Source organism: Pteronotus mesoamericanus, unplaced genomic scaffold (genome assembly GCF_021234165.1).
Source record: "Pteronotus mesoamericanus isolate MK-2021 breed Mesoamerican mustached bat unplaced genomic scaffold, CSHL_Meso_final contig_502, whole genome shotgun sequence".
In the NCBI taxonomy this organism is placed as follows: Eukaryota; Metazoa; Chordata; class Mammalia; order Chiroptera; family Mormoopidae; genus Pteronotus; species Pteronotus mesoamericanus.
The window spans coordinates 5,847,041-5,870,031 of NW_026555187.1; the positions used below are offsets into that span (position 1 = coordinate 5,847,041).

Genomic DNA, 22,991 nt, shown 5'->3' on the forward strand with positions numbered 1-22,991 from the left:
CTCCGATGAGTGTGGCTCAGTGGGTTAGGCATTGTCCCACGAAACGAAAAGGTCACTGCTTCAATTCCTGGTCAGGGCACGTGCCTGGGTTGTGGGCCAGGTCCTGGCTGGGGGTGTGCGAGAGGCAACTGATCCATGTTCCTCGCTCGCATCCATGTTTCTCTCCCTCTCTTTCTCCCTCCCTAACCCTCTCTCTCTAAATAAATTAAAAACAAAATCTTTAAAAAAAAATACATGAGGAAATACTATGTTTTCCACAAAGTGGGCACACCTGTGTCACCAGCACCCAGGTGAAGAAACCAGACACAACCAGAATCCCAGAAGTGCTTCCTGCTGTCACAGGATAGCTGCTCTGCTCACGTCTAACACTGACATGTAGTTCTGTCTCTTTATAAACTTTATGTAAAAGGAGTTATATTCGGCCTACCTTCTGTGGCTGGCTTCTTTTGATCACTACTATGTGTGTGAGGTGCGTCCACGTTGTTGCCATGTTGTCGATGATAACCTATCACTCGTCCTCATTGCCTCGGAACATTCCGCTGTGCACTCCAGTGCAACTGTCTGTTTTGCTGCCGATGGAGATCTGCGTGGTTTCCATTGGGGGCACATTGTGCTGCCATGAGCAGTTTTGTACATGCCTTCTGGCGCACACAGTGTGCAGTTCCACTGGGTACACATTAGGAATAGAATTGCTGGGTCAAAGGTTATGTGCATGTTCAGGTTTAGTGAACTTTGTTGGACAGTTTTCCAAATTGGTTGTGTCAGTGCCAGTTAGTTTTAAAAACCAGACTAAAAATACTCTTTCTGATTATGCTGATCGAATACCCTGGTTTTTGATAACCTGTCCCAGGTGTGCATATTTCTTGGGACAAGCCGCTATGTCGCACGCTACTAACATAGACAGGCTTCGTGAATGACCACATTTGGGCTAAACTGAGAAGGACGTATTTTTTACATCAGATGGGACTCTGGTAACTAACAAAGCAGAGATAAGGACTTCACAGTCTGCGTGTGTCAGGATTTCCCCAGAGCCTGGTCCTTTAAGTTAGGCAAGAGGTATGTCCGGCCTATTCCAGCGTAACTGCTTTGAGAGCCTTGGATATGGGGGCTCATCTCTCAGCACAGCAGCTGGGCATGCAGCCTGGGAGCCTGAGAAAAGGGGGAAGACCTGACTGTTTCTGTGGCCACTGGCAGAACTCTCCCCGGCTCTCATCCGTTTGGAAGGGAGCTGCGGGGAGGGGTAACTCCACGGTGATCCTCGGTTAGCTTTCTCCCTCATCTGAGAGATGCCCACTGCTAGCTCAGCTTTCGCTTTGCTCAGTAATGACCCTGGGCACCTCCAACAGCACCCAGAACTGAGGGCCACACGTGGGAGACATTCCACGCATAGTAGGATGCTGTGGACAGAGAAACCGGAGGGAACCTCAGTGGAACAGGCCAGTGGCTGGTGCTCCAGGTCACACAGGAGCTGCTTCTGACAAGGCACCCCGTGGAAGGAACAGACATTGAGCTATTGGATCCTGCTCTGTCTCCAAAGCACATGCTTTTTACCTTTGTGCAAAGTCACCTCCATTCTCCTAAAGAGAGCCTCTTCCGTGCCGAGCTGTCTACGTGAGGCGCTGGACACACAGCAACTGTGCTGTTTGAAGGATCCTGATCAACGGACTCTTGCGTGCAGCTTGGTGCAAAACTCACCTGTGCTAACGTGCTGTGCCAGGTGAACCCGGCCAAGGTGGATGATTGATGACGACTTATTTTTACAGAGCAGGCAGCTGAGATAACACTAATGACAGCAATAAAGGAGTCTTACCAGCCTTAAGTTTATTTCAAAGGTAGGTGAAGGAAAGAGTACTGAACGAAACTTCCGCGTTTTTTTTTTTTTTTAATTCCACTTCTGCCACTAACCACTTTTGTGTCCTTGGACAAGTCACTTCATCCCTTGGACCTTTTTTGCTCACCTGTGAGATGGGATTTACAGACTACATCATGTTCTATGTCTTTTACAGTGCCTGGGCTTTGCAACTCTGTATCCCTAAGAAAAGATGCATCCTAATTTATTGTTTGTGACATGCACTTTGGAAGGAAAGAAAATGTCACTTTTTTTCTCTCTTCCCCATGCACTGTGTCCAGAACTTGGGTACCGAAGGTGCAATATGTCTTAATTTCTTGGAGATTATGCATGCCTGCCATAATATTGTATATTATATTATTATAATGTTATTATAGAGCAGTATGGAGATCTTTTGAAGGAAACTCTTACTCCTTTTTTAAAAATAATTTTTATTTTTTAATTACAGTTGATGTACAATATTATATAAATTACAGGTGTACAATCCAGTGACTAGACATCTGTATAACTTACGAAGTGACCATCCTGATAAATTTCATACACATCCACCACCATACCTAGTTATCACAATATTGTTGACTATATCCCCTGTGCTGTACTTAAACAGCCATGGGTATTCCGCGACTACCAATTTGTACTTCTTCGTTCATTTGCCTTTTTTTCCCACCCATCTTCCCAGCCCCTCTCTCATCTGGCAACTATCAAAATATTCCCTGTGTCTATGAATCTGTTTCTGTTCTGCTTGTTATTTATTTTGTTATTTAGATTCCACATATAAGTGAAATCATATGACATTTTTCTTTTTCTGCCTGACTTATTTCAATGGGCACAATGCCCTCTAGTTCTATCCGTGTTGTTGCAGATGGAAGTATTTCATTCTTTTTTATGGCTGAGTCATATTCCATTGTATGCATGCACCTCATCTTCTTTATCCAGTCATCTATCAGCGGGCACTTAGGGTGCTTTCATATCTTGGCTATTGTAAATAATTCTGCAATAAACAAATGGATGCATATGTCTCCTTGATTTAGTGTATTGAGTTTCTTTGGATAAATACCCAAAAGTGAAATAGCTGGGTCTTTATTTGTCTCTTGTTATAGCTTCTGTTTTAAAGCCTATTTTGTCTGATATAAGCATTGCTACCCAAGATTTTTTTGTTTGTTTCCATTTTCATAATGTATCTTTTTCCATTCCTTCACTTTCAGTCTCTTGTGTGTGTCTTTCATCTGAAGTGAGCCTCTTGTAAAACATCTGTAAAGGCCTTCTTTTCTTACCCATTCAGCCATCCTATGTCTTGTGATTAGAGCATTTAATTCATTTGCATTTAAAGTAATTGTTGATAGATATGCATTTATTCCATTTTACTGTTCATATTTTTTTATCTTCTTCTTAAAGAAGAACTTTTAACATTCATATAATACTGGTTTGGTGTGATAAACTCCTTTTGGTTTTTCTTATCTGGAAAGCTCTTTACCTGTCCCTTGATTCTAAATGATAGCTTTGCTCAGTAGAATAATCTTGGTTGTAGGTCTTTGCTTTTCACCACTTTGAATATTCTGTGCCAACTCCTTCTGGCCTGTAAAGTTTTTATTTAGAAATCAGCTGACAGTCTTATGGGTGCTCTGTTGTAGGTAATAAGCTGCATTTCTCTTGCTACTTTTAAGATTCTCTCCTTGTCTTTAAGCTTTGCCATTTTAATATGATGTGTCTTGGTGTGGACCATGTTGGGTCCGTCTATTTTGGGATTGTCTGTGCTTCCTGGACTTGTGTGTCTTTTCTTCTTTACCAGGTTAGGGGAGTTTTTGGTCATTATTTCTTCAAATAGGTTCTCAATCCCTTGCTCTCCCTCTTCTCCTTCTGGTGGCCCTATGATGCAGACGTTGTTAGGTTTCCTGTTGACCCATAGGTCCCTTAAACTATTCTTATTTTTCAAAATTCTTTTTTTCTTTTTGCTGATCTGATTGGGTGTTTTCTGCTACCTTGCCTTCCAAATCACTGATTTAATCCTCTGGTTCGTGTACTGCTGTTGATTCCTTCTAGCATATTCTTCATTTCAGTATTGTTCATTTCACTTTTTTTATGGTTTTTATGTCCTTTTTATGCTATTGAAGTTCTCACTGAGTTCCCTGAACATCTTTATAACCATTGTTTTGAACTCTGTATCTGGTAGTTTGCTTGTCTCTATTTCATTTAGTTCTTTTTATTGATATTTCTTTTTTATTTTTTTAAAGATTTTACTTATTCATTTCTACGGAAGAGGAAGGGAGGGAGATAGAGGGGGAGAAAAACATTGACGTGCAGAGAGAAACATCTATTGGCTGCCTCTCACATGCCCACAACTGGGAACCTGGCCTATGACCCAGGCATGTGCCCTGACTTGAACCAGCAACTTTTGGTTTGCAGGCCAGCTCTCAACCCACTGAGCCATACCAGCCAAGGCTTAGAGATTCTTTCATTTGGGACCCGTTTCTTTGTCTCCCCATTTTGGCTGCCTCTCTGTTTGTTTTTATGTATTAGGTAGACTTGCTATGTCTCCCAGTCTTGATAGAGTGACCTTATGTAGTAGGCGTCCCGTAGGGCCCAGTAACGCAGTCTCCCTGGTCATTCTAGCTGGACGCCCCCTGTGGGCTGTGTGCACCCTCCTGTTGTAGCTGAGATGTCATTGCTGTTGGCGTGCCAATAGGAGGGATTGACCCCCAGGCTGACTGGCTGTGAGGACCGGCTGAGACCACAGCAGACCCTGCTATGCACGGGCTGACCCCACGGAACAGAACATCAGCGGGGCTCTGGTGCCTGCTGAGTCTGCCCCTTGCGTGTGTCTCGTGTGGAGGTGGTTTGGTGGTTCTCTGTCATGGTCTGAAGCTGTCCATTTGGTGTGCTGTCTGTGGGGCCTCCTGGGACGTGCAGGCTAAGGTCAGCTGCCTCCCGTGCCCTGCCCAGGCCTACCTGGCATGAGCTGTAAGGCAATGTGCAGATGGCTGCTGCTTGTGCTGGGCTTGGAGGTGCCCGGGAGAGGTCAAGCTGTGACCAGAGTCTGGCTGCTGCTAACGCCAGGCCTGGGGCCACTTAACAAGACACATAGGGTACACTGAGGACAGAAGCTGCTTGTGTGGGGTTTCTGAAACTTTGAAAGCTTTTAGGAAAGTCTGAGCCAGGAACCAAGACAGGACATTTGTGTGGAAAAGCCACTGGAAGTGGCTTGGGTGGGGCCGCAAGGTGGGTGGAGCAGGGCCTCAGGAAATCACCAGGGCTGAGTGACCAGTGCTAGCCAGGTTGATGGAGACTCACATATGGCGCCTGCCTGCAGGCTCAGTGGGGCGGGGGCGGTGCTGGGGTGCTCAGAAAAGGATCAGTGGCCTCTGCCAGCACTTCTGTCTGTGAGAAAGCTGCCCCCAGCTCTTGCTCTGACGCCAGGCAGTTCAGTTCTTCCCCGTCTGTCCCTGGGGCCTTTGGAGCTGCTGCCCCAGAGCTGGAGCTCAGAGGGAGTGAGTCGTGTAAGTCTGTGTGCGGGCCCTTTAAGAGGAGCTCCCTGGCCTCCAGAAGCCATTTGTCTCACTCAGCCTCAATCCCTGCTGGTTTCTATAGCCAGAAGCTAGGGGGCCTTCTCTTCCTGGTCCTGGAACCCTGGGCTGGGGGGTCTGGGGTAAGGCTGGGACCCTTCGCTCCTCGGGCGGGAACTCCACGGCTGAAATAGCCTTCCCGGTTTTAACCACCACACATGGGTGTGGGTGTGGGACCAGCCCATTCTGAGTCTCTGCCCCTCCTCTGTCTCAATGTGGCTTCTTCCTTATGACCTTAGTTGTAGGACTTCAGGTGGTTCTGAATGATGGTTGCTCTGAGGTTTACTTGTAATTTTGATGTGGTCCTGGGAGGATTCCAATCCTGCAGTTACCTCCTCTGCCATCTTGACCAGAAGCCCTCTTATTTCTTTAATAAATATGTACTGTTTCCCCAGTTCACATCCTCAAGGAACTTGAAGTGTAATGGGAAGGGAAAGAGGGGGCTTCTAGAACTGTGGGCTGCGGTGGACAGTGCTGAGGGCCACGCGGGGGGAGGAGTGGCCGGTCCAGCTCAGGCCCTGGGTCAGGGAAGGCTTCTTGGGAGGGGAACCCTCTGAGCTGAGAAACGCGTATCATCTCGACAGATGGGGGCATGGGGAGCCCTCCCCTGGAGGGGGGCACAAAGAGGCGACAGGGCCAAGATCTAGGAATTTGGTATCAGGGTGGACAGTAAGGGCTGGCTATCGACAGTGTGACCGTTTCCCCGAGACAGCCTCAGTTTATCCCTCTGTCCTGGGGGAATTACCTACAGTGCCCGTTTCACTCTCAAAAAGCACCCCAGTTTGGATGAATTATATAGTCACCGTAGCCATAAGTGATGCTCTCCCGGAGGCCGCATCTATGCATGGCTAACAGGACCTGAGAAGCAGCAATGACTCTCAGCCTGGCAGCTGGTTGCCTTATAAACAGAGGTAAATACAGAGGGGAAAAAAATGTCACAACAAGAAATTGCCAATTACAGAGAAAGATTATGAATTCAGTTTCAGATCAGAAAGACAGAGCTGTAGGGGCCTGCGCCCCAGCGGGCCCAAGCCCTCCTTGCGCAGGTAAGAGGTCCAGACAGAGACGTCCGACAGGACTGGGGCTCAGGCCTCCTGCCCGCTCATTGGCGGTTTTTGCGTCTTTACCTCACGGTAGTGGGTTAGAGTGCCCCTCTGAATTCATGTCTGCACGAAACCTGTGCGTGCGACCTTGTTTGGAAAGAGGGTCTTTGCAGATATAATAAAGTTAAGGTCATTCTGGCATAGTGTAGGCCCCTAATCTAAAAAGGCAGATGTTCTTATAAGGAGAGGGAAGTCTGGACATAGACTCGGAGACACGCAGGGAGAAGGCCATGAGATAACAGACTGGAGTGGCGCATCTGCAAGCCAAGGATGCCGAGGACGGCGGGGAGCCGCCGGAGGCAGAAAGAGGCAAGGGAGGGGCCTCCCCGAGAGCCTTGGAGGGAGCACGGGCCTGTCGGCACCTTGATCTTGGACGTCTGGTCTCAAGAAACACAATAGAGCATATGTCTGTTGTTACAGGACAGCCAGTTTGCGGACTTTTGTGACGGTAGCCCCAGGACACTGATACACAGTCTGAGCTCTGGGCCCAGCTGGAGCATGGGGGTGGAGCTGTCTGGGAGGCCCACGAAAATGTGGGCTGGGGCGTGGAGAGGGATTCCGGCGGAGGCGCAGGTCACGGGTCCCCCTGGGAGAGGGGGCCGGTTGAGCATTCCTGTCAAGAGTAACCTTGTCAAGAGCTTCTTTTAAAAAAGAGCAGGCGTGAGGACCTGCCAGACCGAGCCTTCAGGACTGAGCGCACCCTGAGTAAGGAGACGGGGGCAAGGGGAGGTCGTTCCTACAGGGGCTTCAGGACCAGGGGAGAAATAGGACCGTAGCTCAAGGTATGCAGTAGGGAAGAGGGATTTTATTTTAGAGAACTGAGTGTATTTGTGGGAAAGGTGAGGAGAGCAGAAAATGACAGAGGTAAGCTCTTGGGGTGGGTGGCTAAGGATGGCCCAAGGCACACCTGTGCCAACACGCAGGTATCTCACGCCCCGCCCAGGTGTTAGCCATGCTTTGCCTCCACGGGCCCCAGCTCTCCCCCACCACCCCTTCTCCCCCTCTGGGGCCTTGAGCCATCCAGCGGGGGCAGACCCGTGACTAAGAGCGGACACGAGGGCAGTGCTGGGACAGGGCAGCCCCTGATGTGCTGCGGGGCAGCTGGGATCACGGGGTCGCGTTGGGTCTCGTTGGTGAAGGTGCGAGGGCTGCTGCGGGAGGACGGCCTGGGAGCCAGAGGCCCGTCGGGCAGCAGCAGCGGGACCGGCCCACGTCACAGGGGACGATTGGTTTCTGCGGCGGCGGCGGCTGCTCTCAGCTCCCAGCTCTGGCCCTGCCGCTCAGCAGCCGCTGTAAGGGACGCCTGGTGAGGTGAGCTCTGGCCACCCCCACCCTTCCTTGTTTGCCCTGGGACTCTAGAGTGGGGCTAGCTTTTCACCTCTGTTTCTTTTTTTTCTCAATGGGAGACTCGTGCATAATTATGAATCACAGAGGAGCTTTGAGGAAACGCAGTGCTGTCCTTGGAGAAGAAGGGATTCTGGGATTCCAGCACAGGGTGGTATAGGAGGGAGGGACCTGCCTGTCTGGAGGCCTTCGAAGCCCTCCCCACACAGAAACCTGACTTAAAATTCGAGGGGATGAGGGTAGCCTCCTGGAGCAAAACAGAGACAGAGAGCCCCGCCCCCCGCCCTGGGGCCAGGCCGCGTGCTGCTCCGTGGTGGTCCTGGTCAGGGCAGCGCAGCCCCTGCAGCTGCTCCAGGCAGAGGAATGCGGGGCCGTGGGAGACCACAGGGTGGCTAAGTTCCAGGTGGGTGTTAAGATACCTGTGTGGCCAGGCAGATGTCAGGTCTAAAGCAATTCCTCTGGAAAAAAGATGGGATTTTGGAGACAGCCTGGGCCTCTTCCCTCTGCATCCATAACTCCCTTCTGTGTTGTTTCCCCACAATACCTCCAAATCACATACACTTCATCATGAGATTTTATTCTACTTTTTTCTGTATTTTATTCGCCCTGAGTTAGTATGTATCAGTGCCCAGGCTCAGCGGACAAGAAAGCATGCTTACCACGCGGGCCAGAGGCACACAGCCAGCAAATGGCAGAAGGGCTCGGAGGGCCCATGGCTCAAAGTCCAGTGCTCTTCACCTGACACCCTCCGCAGCTTCCCCTTTCCCTGGGGAGCTTGGCTCCCAGTGAGTCTAGGGCAGGATAGTGTTGTCTTTAGGGTGTCAACGTTCAGGGACTTAACAGAAGACCCCGGGGGAACCAGCAAATCGCTGAGTCTCCTGGCTCCACCCTCAGAGAGGATCGCTGCTGTGCTCCTGCGTCCCTGCCCTGCTCCCTCCTTGCTGGCAGCATGGCCAAAGCCACACAGAGTCTGGGACGTCACCGTCTCTAAGCAGGCTGTGTCTACTGCGCACAACATCGTTGGCATAGGCGAGGAGCTGAACCTCCGCGGGGCCGCTGAGGGTGACTCTCAGATCCATAGGGTCAAACTGGCCTCCCACGGGAACCTCCATCACCCAGGTGAGGAAAGCCACCTGCTGAAGCCCTTGGCGCAGGGACCAGGAGGCTGCTGCCATCACTGCTGCCGCGTCCACGGCCACGTGGCCTTCGCTGTGGTGACCAGACCCTGTAGTGTTGTTGCAATAGGGAAGCCGCTGACCACCTCATCTGCTCCTGATCCAAGGATGTGCCTATGACGTTGCTAGGCAACAGAATAGCAAAGCAGCGGGGAGGTGGCCTCTATCTCCCTTCTACCTCCCAGATCTCCGTGGTTCATCTAATTGGCAGAATAGAATTCACTGTAGACTCTTAGCTGCAAAGGAGTCTGAGAAATGTAGTTTAAAATTTTCTGGACCTTGCCGTACAAGGTGGGGTTTAGGATGGATGCTGAGTGCCAAACCTCAATACCTACCATATATGGTGAGAAAATAATATTGCTTATAATGGAACATTATTGCTTGGAATAATAATGGAATAATATTGTTTATAATATTGCTTATATATTCCAAAGGTTGTCTAAACGGTTCTGGATTAATATTTATTTAATAACATTTTTCAAAATCTTATTTCCCTGAAGATTGTGGGCATGTTCTTATTTGCTTAGAGTCCACTTACCCCCCCAAGGAAGTGGACTTCTCTCCACTAATATCGCCATGGCAAGTTCAGAGACTTTCCCATCCATTGGGAGATTATACCCTAAAAAGAATGATTCATTTTCATTTTTTTATTATGAAAATAATACAAGTACCCTTTAAGTATGAAAAAATACAGTAAAAATAGTTATGTGTAATCCTACATCACCATCACTGTAATCAGTTCACTCTTTTGATATGCGTATTTACATTTTTGTAAAGGTAACATTTATAAAATCTCGTTTTGCTTTTTTAACCTAACATGCATCATCACCATTTCCCTGTTGCAAAATGTAACCACAGGTTTTAATGGCCCCATAATATTTCTCTAATACATGTGCCATAATTTACTTAGGTATTCCTCTCTAGTTGAACATATAGGTCACTTCCGGTTATTTGTTACTATAAACACTGCTTTGAAGAAGAGCTTCATGCATTTTCAGAGTTTTGGGTCACTTTTCTGGAAGCAGGATGATGGGTTAATATGTACTGGTGAAAGGGTATCCATTTTTAAATGACTATCAACAGCTTTTTCTCAGTGTTTCTTAAAAATCACCTTTAGGCCCTTGTCTGGTGCGTGCGGTGTGAGGAGCCAGGAGAAGCGCAGTCTCCCGCAACGCCCTGGTTACCCCGCACTCCCTGCGCAAGGCAGCGTGGGAACTCTTGCATGGGAACCAGCGCAGGTGGCCACAAGTTCTGGGCGACGGTGGAGCGGCCGATCAGGTTGAAGAACTGTGACCCTTGGGAGGACAAATGCTTCCCAGGCACCGCCAGGCTTACGTCCACTCCCTGCCTCACGTCCTCAGTCTGTGTTCTGGGGGACCAGCAGCACTGGGACGAGGTCAAGGCCGTGGACATCTCCCACATGGACGTCAAGGTGCTGAAGAAACTCAGCAAGAACAAGGAACTGGTGCAGAAGCTGGCCAGGAAGAGTGGTGCCTTCTCGGCTTCCGAGTTTCTCCTCCAGCAGATCCCAGGAATCCTGGGCCCAGGCCTGAATGAGGCGGGCAGGTTCCCTTCCTGGCTGATCCACAGGGGGAACATGGTGGCCAAAGTCGCCGGAGTGAAATCCGCGATCTGTTCCACTTGAAGAAGCTGCTGCGCCTGGCAGCGGCTGTTAGCCACGAGAAGATGACAGATGATGAGCTTGTGTGCAACATCCAGTCAGCTGTTAATTTCCTCATATCATTGCTCAAAAAGGCCTGGCAGAACATCCAGGCTTTGTACACCCAGAGCACTCTGCGCAGGCCCCAGTGCCCGTACGAAGGCACAACGTAACCAACCATACTGCTGCCATTAAAAAAGAAGAAAAAAAAAAAAACCCCAGAAACAAACAAACAAACAAAACACACCGCTTTTGGCCAAAGCAGGGAAATTCTTCTCTAGCAAACACTCAACACAGGGCTTGTTTCTGCCTATCACATCCTCACACTCTTGTTGTGAGTCACTGTTGGCAGCTACCAAAAATGGGGCAATGGGGGCCCTTGGCCTTGAAGCCTCTACTGACGATGCTCATATCACTGTATCTCAAGTTGCTGAGAGCTGCCAGGGTTGCTGTAACCTGAACTTTGGGACCAGGGTGAGGGAAAAGTGCAGGCACAGCATCTTCAGGGTCTCCTCCCTTTCATATCTTGGGGCCCAGCTTTCCCGACCAGAAGCTCTCTCTGGATAAGGTGTCTGGTGTGGTAGAAGTCGATCAGCTAGAGCCAAACCTTCAGCCCCAGAACATGTACGCATGTTTAGACTTGCAAATGCCATGCTTTCATGGCGACGTCCATAAGCAGGTCAGTCCCTTATTTTCCGATTCCTTCCCCTTCCCCCAGATGGAGCAAGACAGTACTATTTAGGTTGAAATAAAGAAGTCAGCTTGGGAGGAGTTTAAGAACGAGGAGACCAGAGTCTTAGGAGACAGACAGATAGATGCAAGGCTGTAAGATGGTGCCCTGGGCCACGTTGCAGCCCCGCGGTGAGTCGCAGCCTCTGAAGACCTTCAGGGGCGTATCAGCTCCGAGGAAAATGAGCCGGACGGTCCTGCTCAGAAGGGCTCCATCTCGGTCATTACTTACTGTCTTGGTCAGCCCAGAACAGGGTGGATTTAACTCTTTGTGAGTAAAAGGGGAGGAACAAATTTAGCTCTATTGTGTTTGCAGTGAGAGAAAAAATTTCAAAGAAATTGGTATCCCCCCTACCAAGCAGCCTACCATAGGACCCTGAGTTTTAACGCTGTCCCCTCGACTATATGCCCTCACGTTGCACAAAAAGGGGTGCACCACGGCTATGGCACAGCGTGGTGTCAACTCTAGAACTCCCCTTCCCTGTGCCACCCTACCTCTTCCCCTACCCCCATCCTGCCGCCACAACTGCTTCATGGTGACATTTGCAGCAACTCCCTCCGCACCCCCAGGCCTTAGGAATGCCAAAGCCTGCTGAGCTATACTGTTTGCAAAACCCTGGGCTCTGGGGACCTATTTCCCCTGAGCCACTGCCCCCCCTTCTTTCTCCAGCCTTATGTATACTCCGTCTATGGCCCGGCTGACCCTCTCCAGGGACCGCCCCTCCTGCCTGCTCCGAGAGAGGCGGCACCACCCTCGAGGTGTTACAACTTCCCGGGACACCCCCAACGTCTCCTCTCGCCCCCGTCCGGTTGCTTGGAAATTTGCACTGGACAGTGACGTCACACAGGGAGGCGGGTCCCCACTGGCTCCCACACCAATGGCGCGGTCGCGGCCTGCCTCTTCTTTTCCAGTGATTGGTGTCTCTGGCCCCTCCGCTCCACCCCAGCCCGCCATGGCGTCAGGCGCCGCAGCACCCGGGAGGTGGTTCCCACTTTAAGAAGTGAAGTTTTTCGCCCCCTCCCCCTCCCTGCCCACCTCCTGCAGCCTCCCGCGGCCCGCAGAGCTGGCGAATGGAGCTGCGCTGCGGCGGCGTGGGGAGCCAGACTGTGGGGCGCAGGATGGATGGGGACAGCCGAGATGGCGGCGGCGGCAGCAAGGACGCCGGGTCGGAGGACTATGAGAACCTGCCGACCAACGCCTCCTTATCCACCCACATGACAGCCGGAGCGATGGCCGGGATTCTGGAGCACACCGTCATGTACCCGGTAGACTCAGTGAAGGTGAGGCGCGAGGAGACTTTAGGGACGGAGCGAGCAGAGAGGAGAGCGCGCGTGCGTGCGTGGTTCCCGAGGGAGGCGATCGGTGCAGCTTTGCACAGTCCTTACCACGCCTGCCCACGCGATTCGAGGGTTTTGGCGTCCTGGCTCATCGCGGCTCCTGCTGGCGCGCCCGGTGTCCGAGGCGCAGCGAGAGGAGTCCGCGGGAGGTGATGGGTGGCGCGGGCTGCCCACACGTGCGCCGCTTCCGAGGGAGCTGGCCGCCGGGGAGCGCTAACTACACTCGCGCCTAGAAACGTGGCCCCCGACGGGCCGCGTGCCCACCTGCCCTGGCCTGTAGCTTTTGCTCCCTGGGTGTTTTGGGGGTCGTGAGAGTGGCAGGGCTTCTCTTGGGTCTTGGCAGCTCTCTTGAGGGTGTCGGTTCGGCGGCGCCCTGTGTGAGCCCCTGTCCTTAGGGTTTCTGCACCTCTTCCCCTGGAGTTTGGGCAGCCGAGCAGCAGAGCGGCAGTGAGACCTCCAGTGACATTTGCCTTCTCTTTTTCTGGGAGGGAGATGGGCAGGCAGGGAGGGTGTGTGCTGCCTACAGCTCTTAACTGCGGGTTGTGTAATAGGCACTCAGTTCGCCGACACTTCCCTAGGTAGGGTGTTTTTGTTTTGTGGGGTGTTTTTTGTTTGTTTTTTGTTTTATGCGTCTCTGCAAGGAGGCAGCTTTAGCCAGGTAGCTACTGTCTGCCTGACAGACAGCTGCCCTCTGCCAGCCTGTTCAGGACACCGAATGCCGAGGGTATAGACAAGCTAGTGCAGGGAAGTCCTACTGCAATTGACACATTGTGTTTGTGCGGGCATAACTCGTCTAATTCATACAGCAAGCTTGGCAATGAACAGGTGCAGAAACCGAGGCACAGAGAGGTGCACTGGTTAACCTTCCCAGGCTCATGCTCCCCCTCTCTCTGACTCCAGCCGCACGTGCTTTGGGAGATCGGGGGCCTGTCTAGGTGGCAGTTATGGTGAAATGCAGGCCCCCCCCCCCTCCAGCCCGCCCCAGCCGCCACGGGCAGCTGTATCGTATGACTGAGGCTGGCCCCGCGTGAGCCGCCTGAAGGCCAGAACGTCCAGCTCAGAGGGTTTCCCCGCCCTGGCAGCTCTCAGACCTGGCAGGCTGTGGCTGGAGAGGCACCCGCTGCGTGAGGAAAGGCCCGGGCACTCACAGTACGGGGAGGCCCTGCGTCTCTGCTGCTGGCTCCGGGCGTCACCCCTTCTGTCCCTTCAGTGTCCCCATGGGGAATTAAAGAAATGGCCTTTGCCTGCCAGGGTTAGGAGGGGTTGGGGGAGGTCTTGTCTCTTAGCTTTTTAGGGCTTCTTCAGGGAACACCGTGGACAGATACCAGGTGGCATTTGCACAGGAAAGAATCCATCCCGTGTAGTAAAATTTCGCATATTTGAAGCTGTTGTCTCAAGTGCTTTGGGCAGAGTGCAGGGAAGTTAGGAGCAGGGAGACGTTACCTGAGCAGGCCATGGACCCAGTGGGTCAGGGCGGTGAGCGCGCTCTCGGGGAGCCGAACCCCTTCCGAGGCCCTTGGCCTCTGTGCTAGAACTTTGGTTCAGAGCATCACTTGAGCTTCTCTTGAGGATCAGTAAAAAGCAGTCCTGCCTGCTGAGCTCCTGTGGACGCTCTAAAGAGGCATGCCTCTCACGTGCTTAAATTGTGTGATCTGTGTTCAGTTTCCTCGCGGCCTCTCCTCTGGCTCGTAGACGCTGGTGTATTTTGATCCAGATGTCACTGTGTGCTCAGTGTTACTTTCCGTGGTGGTTTTCTCCAGTGGACAGTTAGCACAGTGTGTGGCAGAAGGAGCTGGTCTGGCCGTCAGCATACGGGGCCTGACTAGAAAATGAGGGCTTGGGTCAGCTGATGTGCAAGGTCTTCTGGGTTCTGGGATTCTAACTCTGACTCTGAATACAATGACTTGCAGGGGTTCTTCTGTTTTTAAGGATGAAGCCTTGGTTTGAGAGCACCTCTCTTTCGTTGCTACATGTTTGGAAGGGATAGGAAGGCTTATTCTTTTATATTTTTTCAGCCGAATCAAAAGACACGGAGGTAAGCCTGTGAGCCCCTCCCAGGACCCCAGCGGGGCTGAGCGGAGTGCCCAGGCCTGCCCAGATCAGCGGCTTGTTTGTGCCCCGCCTGATGCGTCAGGGGCTCGTCCATGCCCCAGTCACGGCAGAGTTCACTTGGAGAGACGGCGACTGTGTTTTTAAATGTTTTGGATGATGGAGACTGTGAGTAATTGAGTCAGGAGCCCTGGGTTGGGTTTCAGGCCCTGCCCCCAACTCGCTTCATGCCTCAGGCACTGTTCTGTCCCTTAGCCTCGCCACTTAGCTAAAATGGGGGCTGCGGCCCAGTTCAGTACTTCTCCCCATTTTAACCTGCCCCCCTTTCTATGAACACAGAACACCCATTGTCCTCTCTTATGTCACTCGAAATTTTAAATAAGTCTGTCAGCTGAAGTGACATCAGTGTAAATTGGATCTTGGAAGAAAAATTTTCTTTAATTGTTTCTAAGGCACACGTTTTCCACTTTGATGTTGTACTTTAAATAAGAGTGTTGGGTGGGCCTGCTTTTTGTAACTTTTCGATCCTAGATAGGGTAGACCATAGAGTGCAAGCAAGCTGATTGGTGTTGTGGGTCCTACGTGCAGAAAGCTAGCCTTGTTAATGTTCCACATTATAATAGTAAATGTACTTTCCCATAAAGTCCCATCCCACCCCCAAGGTCACTTAAAGAACCTGAGTTTTTCAAACTTTGGGTCATGACTTATGAGCAGGGTCATTTTGAAAAAGACAGGTTGGTGAGAGCACAGGATACAACGTGCGGCACGCAGTAAGGGGAGGTGTTGCCCCGCGAAGCTCTGTTGGGGTGTGTGTGTGTGTATGTGCCTGCATGGCTGTGTGACGGCCTCTTCGGCCGGTGGTTATGGCCAAAAAAATGCGCAATACGCTGAGCCTGACGATCACTGGTGTCTCAGGAGCTCCCGCTGTCATCCGCTTGTGATTATTTACATGGGTGTTTGGAAGACCTTTGGCAGCTTTTCTGTTTCTTTCTGTGTCTCCCTCTCTCACCTGGTGTCACGTGGTGGGATGGGAATGTTCCCTGGTCTGTGAGGGCTGGGCTCCGGGGACCCATGGCTGCATGTTTTCTCCTGTGGGTGCGGAGCCCCAGCAGTGAGGCGAGAGCGAGAGCGCGGGGGCTCCCTAGGGCTTTTGCCAAACGGTTGGCAAGTACTTGTTCCTTTCCATGTGGGGTTTGCAGCAGGTTTTCCATGGCCTTCTTCCTGGTGCTCCGAGGGGGCAGGTAGGCCAGCACTTGGGGTGGATGTGAGAACCCCCAGTCGGGAGCGCTCAAGACTTGGGGAGAACGCCAGGTGGGTGGAGGAGGAAATTCCAACCAGATTAGGCACACGGCCGCCGAGCGAGCTGAGCCCCGCGGTGGTGAAAGCAGGGCCGAGAGGAAACAGGAAAGATTTGAAGTGAGGGAACATCCGCTGACCCTTTTCGCGGCCCTTCTCTTGGTTCCTTGTCAGGGAAACGTTTGCCCTGAGCTCTGCTGGGAAGAGCCCTCCTTCCCAGCCAGGGTGCAGGTGGATGGCTGACAGCGTTCTCTCCTGGCTGCTGAGCCACCTGGAAGCCTGGGGCTGGCCCCGGGTGCGGGAGGCTGGAGCCGGCCCTCCTGAGCTCGGAGCGGCGCTGAGCCGGCAGGTGCCAGGACGGCCCAGCATCCCTGGGCTCCCGAGCCTGCGCCTCTCGGTCTGCACTGTGCAGGGTGACTGGGAAGAAGGTGCTCAGCGCGGGAAGGCAGCTGCCAGAGTCCTGTCCCACCCATTTCACTTTTGAAACAAAGTTCAAGAGGCTGTGAGAGCCCACGTTTCTTGTAATAAAGTTATAGTGATTTTTCTGACTCTTCTCCCTGTCTCCTCTCCTTCAGATTCCTCCCCTCCTTTTCTGTTCTTCACTGGGAAGTGCTTTTCTAAAAGGCAGACTTGGGGGGGAGGTGGAGCTGGAAAAGGAGCACTCTTGAACATTTGTCCTAACCTTTGTGTCAGAAGTCCCAGGCTGTGTGCTGCACCCAGAAAGGCACCTAAGGCCTGCCCACCTGCTGCCAACGGAGCAGGGCTTCCGCCCAGTCCCGGCGTCAGCACTTGGCCCCGCGAGGCCACTTTCCTGCGGGCGGCTGGCCCAGCTGCCTGGAAATGGGGGAGGGGCGGGCTGGGCAGAGGGCTTGGAGGGAAGCCCCTCGCTGTAGTGGGTGGTGAAAGTGGCCTCAGGTGACTTCCGCTCATCCCTGGAGAGAGGCACTTGGGGCTTAGTGGGGGGGTTTAGGTGACAGCAGCCAGGCAGGGGCGTGCAGGAGGGTGTCGAGGGTGCTGCGTGGAAAGGAGAGCGGTGCTCTGTGCACTGTACTCCCATCCCTTCCCTGGGTTCCGTTGGGTGTGGTTTAGCCGCCCCTGGCCACCTCGTTCACGACAGCTGTGTCCCGCTTCCCTGTTAGGACAGGCCTGGGTCTTGACCCCCTTTCACCTTCAGGAGGTTGCCTCTCCCTGCCCCACTGCACGGACTGGCTTGTGTTGAGTGAAGCCTTTGAAAGTCTCTTTTGAACGCTAAACCCTAGAACTTTCTGGGTCTTTTCCTATCCCCCTTAGCAGCCAACCTTTCCCTCTCAAAAGAATTTTCTTTGTGTTTTTTTTACCTTCCACGAACTATCTGGTCCCCTGGGCCCTGGCCGCAGGCATGTTTACTGGGGCACTCCAGGCGCAAGGGAGCTCTGCCTCGCCCAAGGCTGCCCACCCACATTCCTACCCCTCCCCCATTCCTCTCCCCTCGCCACCTTGAGTGTTCACAGGGGTTAGTTTTCGCAGGAGGGCTATGCCTATCACTTTGTCCTGTTTAACTGTAATCCTTCCCTCTAGTGCCTTCTGGGCTGGGATTTCTCGCCCTCAGGGAACTTTCTTGGGGACACTCAGAACCCAGCCTTTGACTTCCTGGTTGGGCAGGACACATAGCTTTTCTGAGTTTTAATTTCCTTATCTGTAAAGTGCAGATACTAATTTTCTTCCTGCTTTCTCCGCCTTGGCCCAGCGTTCCATCGCGTCCTTCTCCCCTCGTTTCCCACTGTACCTGTGGGAGTCCTTGGAACGAGCTCCTTCCCTGCTGCGCCGCGTGGTCCTTCCGGATAGAAATCCAAGGAAGAGGGCCTCCCATCAGCCCAAGCCCGGGTGCCTTTGGCCGGGGACAGGGTGGGGTGGACCGCTTCCTTCTCTCTGTTACTCCACCGCCCTCCTATGAACCTGTTCTTTCCCTTTGAGGCTCCTGCCATCCACTTTCATTTTCTTGTCACCCACTCACCTGAGAGCCTGCGTCCTCCTGCCGAGAGGCAAAGGTAGACTGGTTCCAGCATGGTCCCTGGGCCAGACGGCTTGGACCGGGTCCCAGTGTGCACTTAGGCCTCTTCACCAGGCTGCGCCCCGTTTCCCCAGCTGTAAAAAGGGAGAACGAGGGCAGCGGTGTCCCCGAGTGGCGGTGAGGGTCACGTCCTCAAAGCTGTGAGCACAGCACCTGCCCTGTGGTGAGGGGAATGCTCTCCAGGTCCCGGCGGCGCCCTCCTCGCCACCCACGTGGTGCACTGGCATTCCTCCATGCCCTGCGCACTTCGCTGTGGCTCACAGGCTGCTCCTCCACGAGTCCCGTCGTCACGCCGAGGACCTCTCCTTACGGGCACCACCTGACTCACGTTCTGATCTCCTCGCCACTCAAGTCGACTGCCTTGAGCTCCTGGGGCCTGGTCCTAACCCAGACCTTCCGGCTTCTGAAATCTTGACTTGGGACACCTCCTAGCCTGGCCACAGCCTTCTCACTGTCACCCTGGGCTGGGGTCCCCCTCCCATCCTGTCCTGTCGTCCTCGTCTGGCCTGAACCCTGGCCCATCACTGCTGCCCCTGGGCCCTCAGTTTCTCTGTCTTCGGTTCTTCAAACTCTGGCTTGTCCCAACCCCGACCCTGGACAGACTGTCGGTGACTGTCGTGTGCCCAGGCAGGGGACCAGAACCCCAAGCAAAGTCACCTTCCTGTCACGGCCCTTCCCACTTGCCCTCTGACCCCCACCCCTCCTCCTACATAAGGTAAGAGGGTGCTTTCTTCCTCTCGTGTGACTCATCGGGGGCAGGGAAGGACACCCTCACACCTGGAGTTGCATCCTGGCCCCACACCTGGGGCACACAACTTGACCACTTTAAACTCAGTTTTCTTGTGTGCACAGCGGGGGCATTCACAGCAACGCCTGCCTTACAGGCTGTTGGGAGAATTAAATGAAGCAGCATATGCGGAGTCTGGGGGCGCCCGTTCTCCGTAAACGGCCGCAGGGATGGTTATTTTGGTCACCTCTCTCTTGAACCCAGTTCCAGCATCTCTAGCCTTCCCCTGCCCATTGGTTCCTTCTTAAAATCGTTCATCCACGTCCAGTCCCGTCCCGTCCAATGAACGAACCAGCCACAGACGTCTTACCTCGACGCCTTGTGCCCCAAGGGCCGCCCTCTTTCTTCTTGGAAACAGACAAACTCTTGTTGCTCTTCTAATTTTTTTGTCATTAAAATAATAGATGTTGTGGAAGGATCATTGACACCGGTCTCTACCCCCTCCCCGTGTCGCCCCCAGGCCCTTGGCTTTTGTACCCACTGCTCCCCATCTCCCAGACGAGCTTAGTCACTGTTGTTCTCCTGGCCCCTCTGCTGCACGACCCAGAGGCCTCTCTGTGAGGGGAGCCCCCCGGACCCCGTGGCTCTCCCTGTTTCCCCTGTGAGGCCGGCTACTGCTCGGTCCCTTCGCAGCCCCCGTCTTCCTCAGAACGCTGTCCTCTGCCCTCTTTTCCTCCCCAGGATACGCGTCTCGGTTTCCGCCGGGATCCCGCTAACTCGCAGATGGCTGTCGGGTCCAGTGTGTCCGGGAGCTGGGTGTCCAGTTGCCTCACCAGCGTGTCCACGTGGCTGCCTCATTGCCTGCCTGGCCTCGGCGTGTGCAGTGTGGACACCCTGGCCTGCCCTCGGCCTGCGCTTGGCCTGGGCCCGTCTCGGAAACTTGGGGGTCGTCTTCAGTTTCTCTCCGCCTGCCCCCTCTCCCCCGAACCCCACCACGTGCTTCCCAGAGCTGGCCATTCCTGCCTCTGTAACACTTTTTGAATGTGTTGTTTTCTCTCTGTCCGCACGGCGATGGCCTTGGTTCGGGGCACCCCGTCGCCTCCTTTTCCTCCACAGCTCCCTGGCCACCCGAGATCCAGCGCAGCGCGCCGGCGCCTCTCCCACGCTGGCCTGTGGCCTGGCCCTGCTTGGTTTTCTTCACGGTGTTTATTACCTTCTAAAGTACGATGCCATGTCCTTATAGTCATTGTTTATATGCTTTGTTTCAACTTCGTTTATATTTATGTTATTTATATTGTTTATATATTTTATATCTGAAATATTATATATATTGCGTGTGGTGTCTCTCCCCTCCTTCACCTGTAAGCTGTCAGTGGGCAGGGATTTTCGCTGTCTTGTGCTCTCTGGCGTATTCCCCTTGCCAGAAACAGCAGCGGGCGACAGCACTTGCTCAGTGAAGTGTTTGTTCACTGAGCTGCCACAAGCCGCTCACCGCCGGTCCTGCTCGCTCCGGCCTCGGAGCGCTCCAGCGTCCTGCGCCTGCGGTTTTCTCTCCTTAGACAGGCTAGAGCGGCGGTTTTCAGCTGGTGCACCCCAAGAATTTTTAAAACATGCCCTACCCGACTATTTAGTCAGAGGCATGGACCCCTTTTCCCTTAGACTGTCAAATAAAATAAACAAATGACAACGGCCAACACAACAGTAGCCGTCTGGTGTGAATGAATCAAAATTATACCTATGTTTTTGTTAGATCGGCAAAAAATATAAAATATTTTTTGGCATGCCGCAGGATTGTAGTACTTAGCTGATGTGCGCCACGAGATGGAAAAGGATGAAAATCTCTGTGGTAGAGCAACGACGTCCGTCCTGGAAGAAGATGCACCAGGTTTGCAGTGAACAAACGTTTCTGCCTTTAAAAAGGATCAGGCTCCCTGTAGGTGCCAGGTCATGGTGATTATTATCAAACTGGGATACTGTTCAAGGAAAACCCAGCCCCTCTTTCAGGGTGTGGCACAGCCTGGGCCTGGGGTAGGGGGCTGGCGGTAGGGGGTTGGGGGCGGGGGCGCAGAGCAGCCCCAGGTCTGCAGTTCGGGGTGGGCGCTGTCTCCCCACCTGCTGCTCCCCTCGCTGTCCCTGCTCACTTCAGAATAAATCTTGAACCACCGCGGGGGGCGCGCACAGAGGCCCAGGAGCCCCCCCGCCCCCCACCCCCCCGCACACTAGCAAGCACAGCCGGCGCCCTAGAGTGGGTGGCAGGAAGGCGCCCCGTGAGTGGGGCTGAATGAGTGCAGGCGCTGTTGTTTCCAAGAGATGTGAAGAAAAAGGCTTTGAAACTGCTATTAAACAAATGCTCATTTTTATTTTTTGTGCTGTTTTCATTGATTCCATGATGTGTCTTGGCCACAAAAAGGACTTTTCCTGCCCTTTTGTCTGTCCCTTTTTGGCGGTAGAAGCTCCAAGCCACAGCTATATCCTGATGAGGCTGAATCCGCCCACTTCATTCATTCATTCCCTGTACGGAGTCCCCCGCTGCCGGGCTCTGGGCTAGACACTGGGCCACAAAAGTCAGTCCCTGATCCCAGAGTGTGCTCCCTGATTCGACCCTGAGCTCAGGCGACAGAACTAGGTCCTGTTAAAGAGAAGAATGGCCCAACTTGGTATTTACTTTCAAACTGGCACCAGGCCTCGGCTGCGGGGACCCCGGGTGCTCGGGCTGCTGTGAGGTCTGAGCCTGCTGGGGGCATCCCTCCGGACTTGTCGCCTGGCTCTCTCGTTGGCTCCTTTTCCTGGGACAGGCAGTGGCCTCAGTTGTATATCTGCCCCCTACCCGCACCCCGCCCCCCCAACTCCTGAGGCTGTTAGTCACTCTGAAGCCAAAATTGGCTCACAGAAGATGACTTTGCACACATCCCCGACCCTACCAGTAATCCCAGACGGGCAGGAAGGGCTGTTGTCTGGTTTCTACAAGGTGTTACGGTTTTCACATTCATGTTTTCTCTTGGAAGAGAAAACAAAACATGTTGAAATAGAGAGAAATCCCAGCAGCAGCTCGGTTGAAGCCATTGTTGCATAATCGGGTTAGGAAACGTCTGGCCATTGCAGGTCGAGGTGGGGGCCGCCGCTTTGTGTCACCGAGAGGACTTCCTCGGGGGCCAGCAGCCTCCGCGCTCATTGGGCACACCCGGTGGGAGGCTCAGAAAGCTGCGGCCCCCTGGGGCCCGGCTGCCAGCAGCCCCTGGCCTGATCGCCCCCTGCAGCCGCGGCTTTCGCGCCCTGGCGCGGCCGTGATGGCTGCACGGGGTGCTCCCGTGGGCGGGGGCGGGGGGAGGGCCTGTGCGTATCGGGCGGGCGCCAGTGTGGAGGCCTCTAGAATGGGCTCCAGACTGGGTAGGGGAGGGGAAGACCATGAATTGAAGTCCGAGTCCCACCATTAGTCAGCTCTGAAGCTTTGGGCGAATTATTTCTCCGGGCTGGTGTCTCCGTGTCGGAGGGAGAGAGGACCGTTCGTCTCCTAGAATACTGTCAGCTGGTGGCCTGCTTGACGGGGCTGTTGAGAGGCTCAGGTGGGATCGCATCACGTTTGTGGATGGCTTTCGTCGGCCTTCACATGCCCTGCTGGTGACAGGTCGTGTCAGAGGCAGTAGCTTCCTGATCGAGAATAGAACGGTTCAGGATAGCAGCACGGGCACTGGGGCCAATCTGCCTGGGGTGGTGCCTGGGCGAGTTACCGAAACCTCTCTCTGCCTTATTTTCCTCATCTGTCAATCGGGGATAATAACAGTACCCATCTGTTGCTATGGGAATTAATTATGACACACCTAGGATGTTAAGAATAGTGTCAGGTGCATGGTAAGCACTCAGTTAATATTAGCTTCTATTATCATTTCTAAAAGTGTTATTACTTGAATGCCTGATTACGCTTGTATGTTGCTGTTGCAGTCGTATAGTGCAGTATTTTTGTATTGTTTCAACCTACTTTCTGTCATTTGATCCTCTTAGTTCCCCTTTGAAGGTGGGAAAAGGGTGTCTCATTTCATAGATGGGAAAACTGAGCTTCAGCAAAATAACACGCACTGGCCAACTCAGGCCTCTTTCTGCTACATCAGAGCTG

At 53.1% G+C, this 22,991-nt stretch overlaps 1 protein-coding gene and 1 pseudogene across 1 annotated transcript in view; both read left to right on the top strand.

Moving 5' to 3' along the window:
- The window catches only part of LOC129074931 (60S ribosomal protein L10a-like), a 47,665-nt pseudogene extending 36,801 nt beyond the window's left edge, over positions 1-10,864 (top strand).
- Positions 10,865-12,366: 1,502 nt separating this feature from the next.
- Positions 12,367-22,991, top strand: part of SLC25A37 (solute carrier family 25 member 37) — a 35,630-nt gene continuing 25,005 nt past the window's right edge. The window contains exon 1 of the mRNA XM_054578984.1: positions 12,367-12,701. Coding sequence (XP_054434959.1) covers positions 12,492-12,701 — 210 coding nt within the window. The 5' untranslated portion in view covers positions 12,367-12,491. The remainder of the gene's footprint in view (positions 12,702-22,991) is intronic.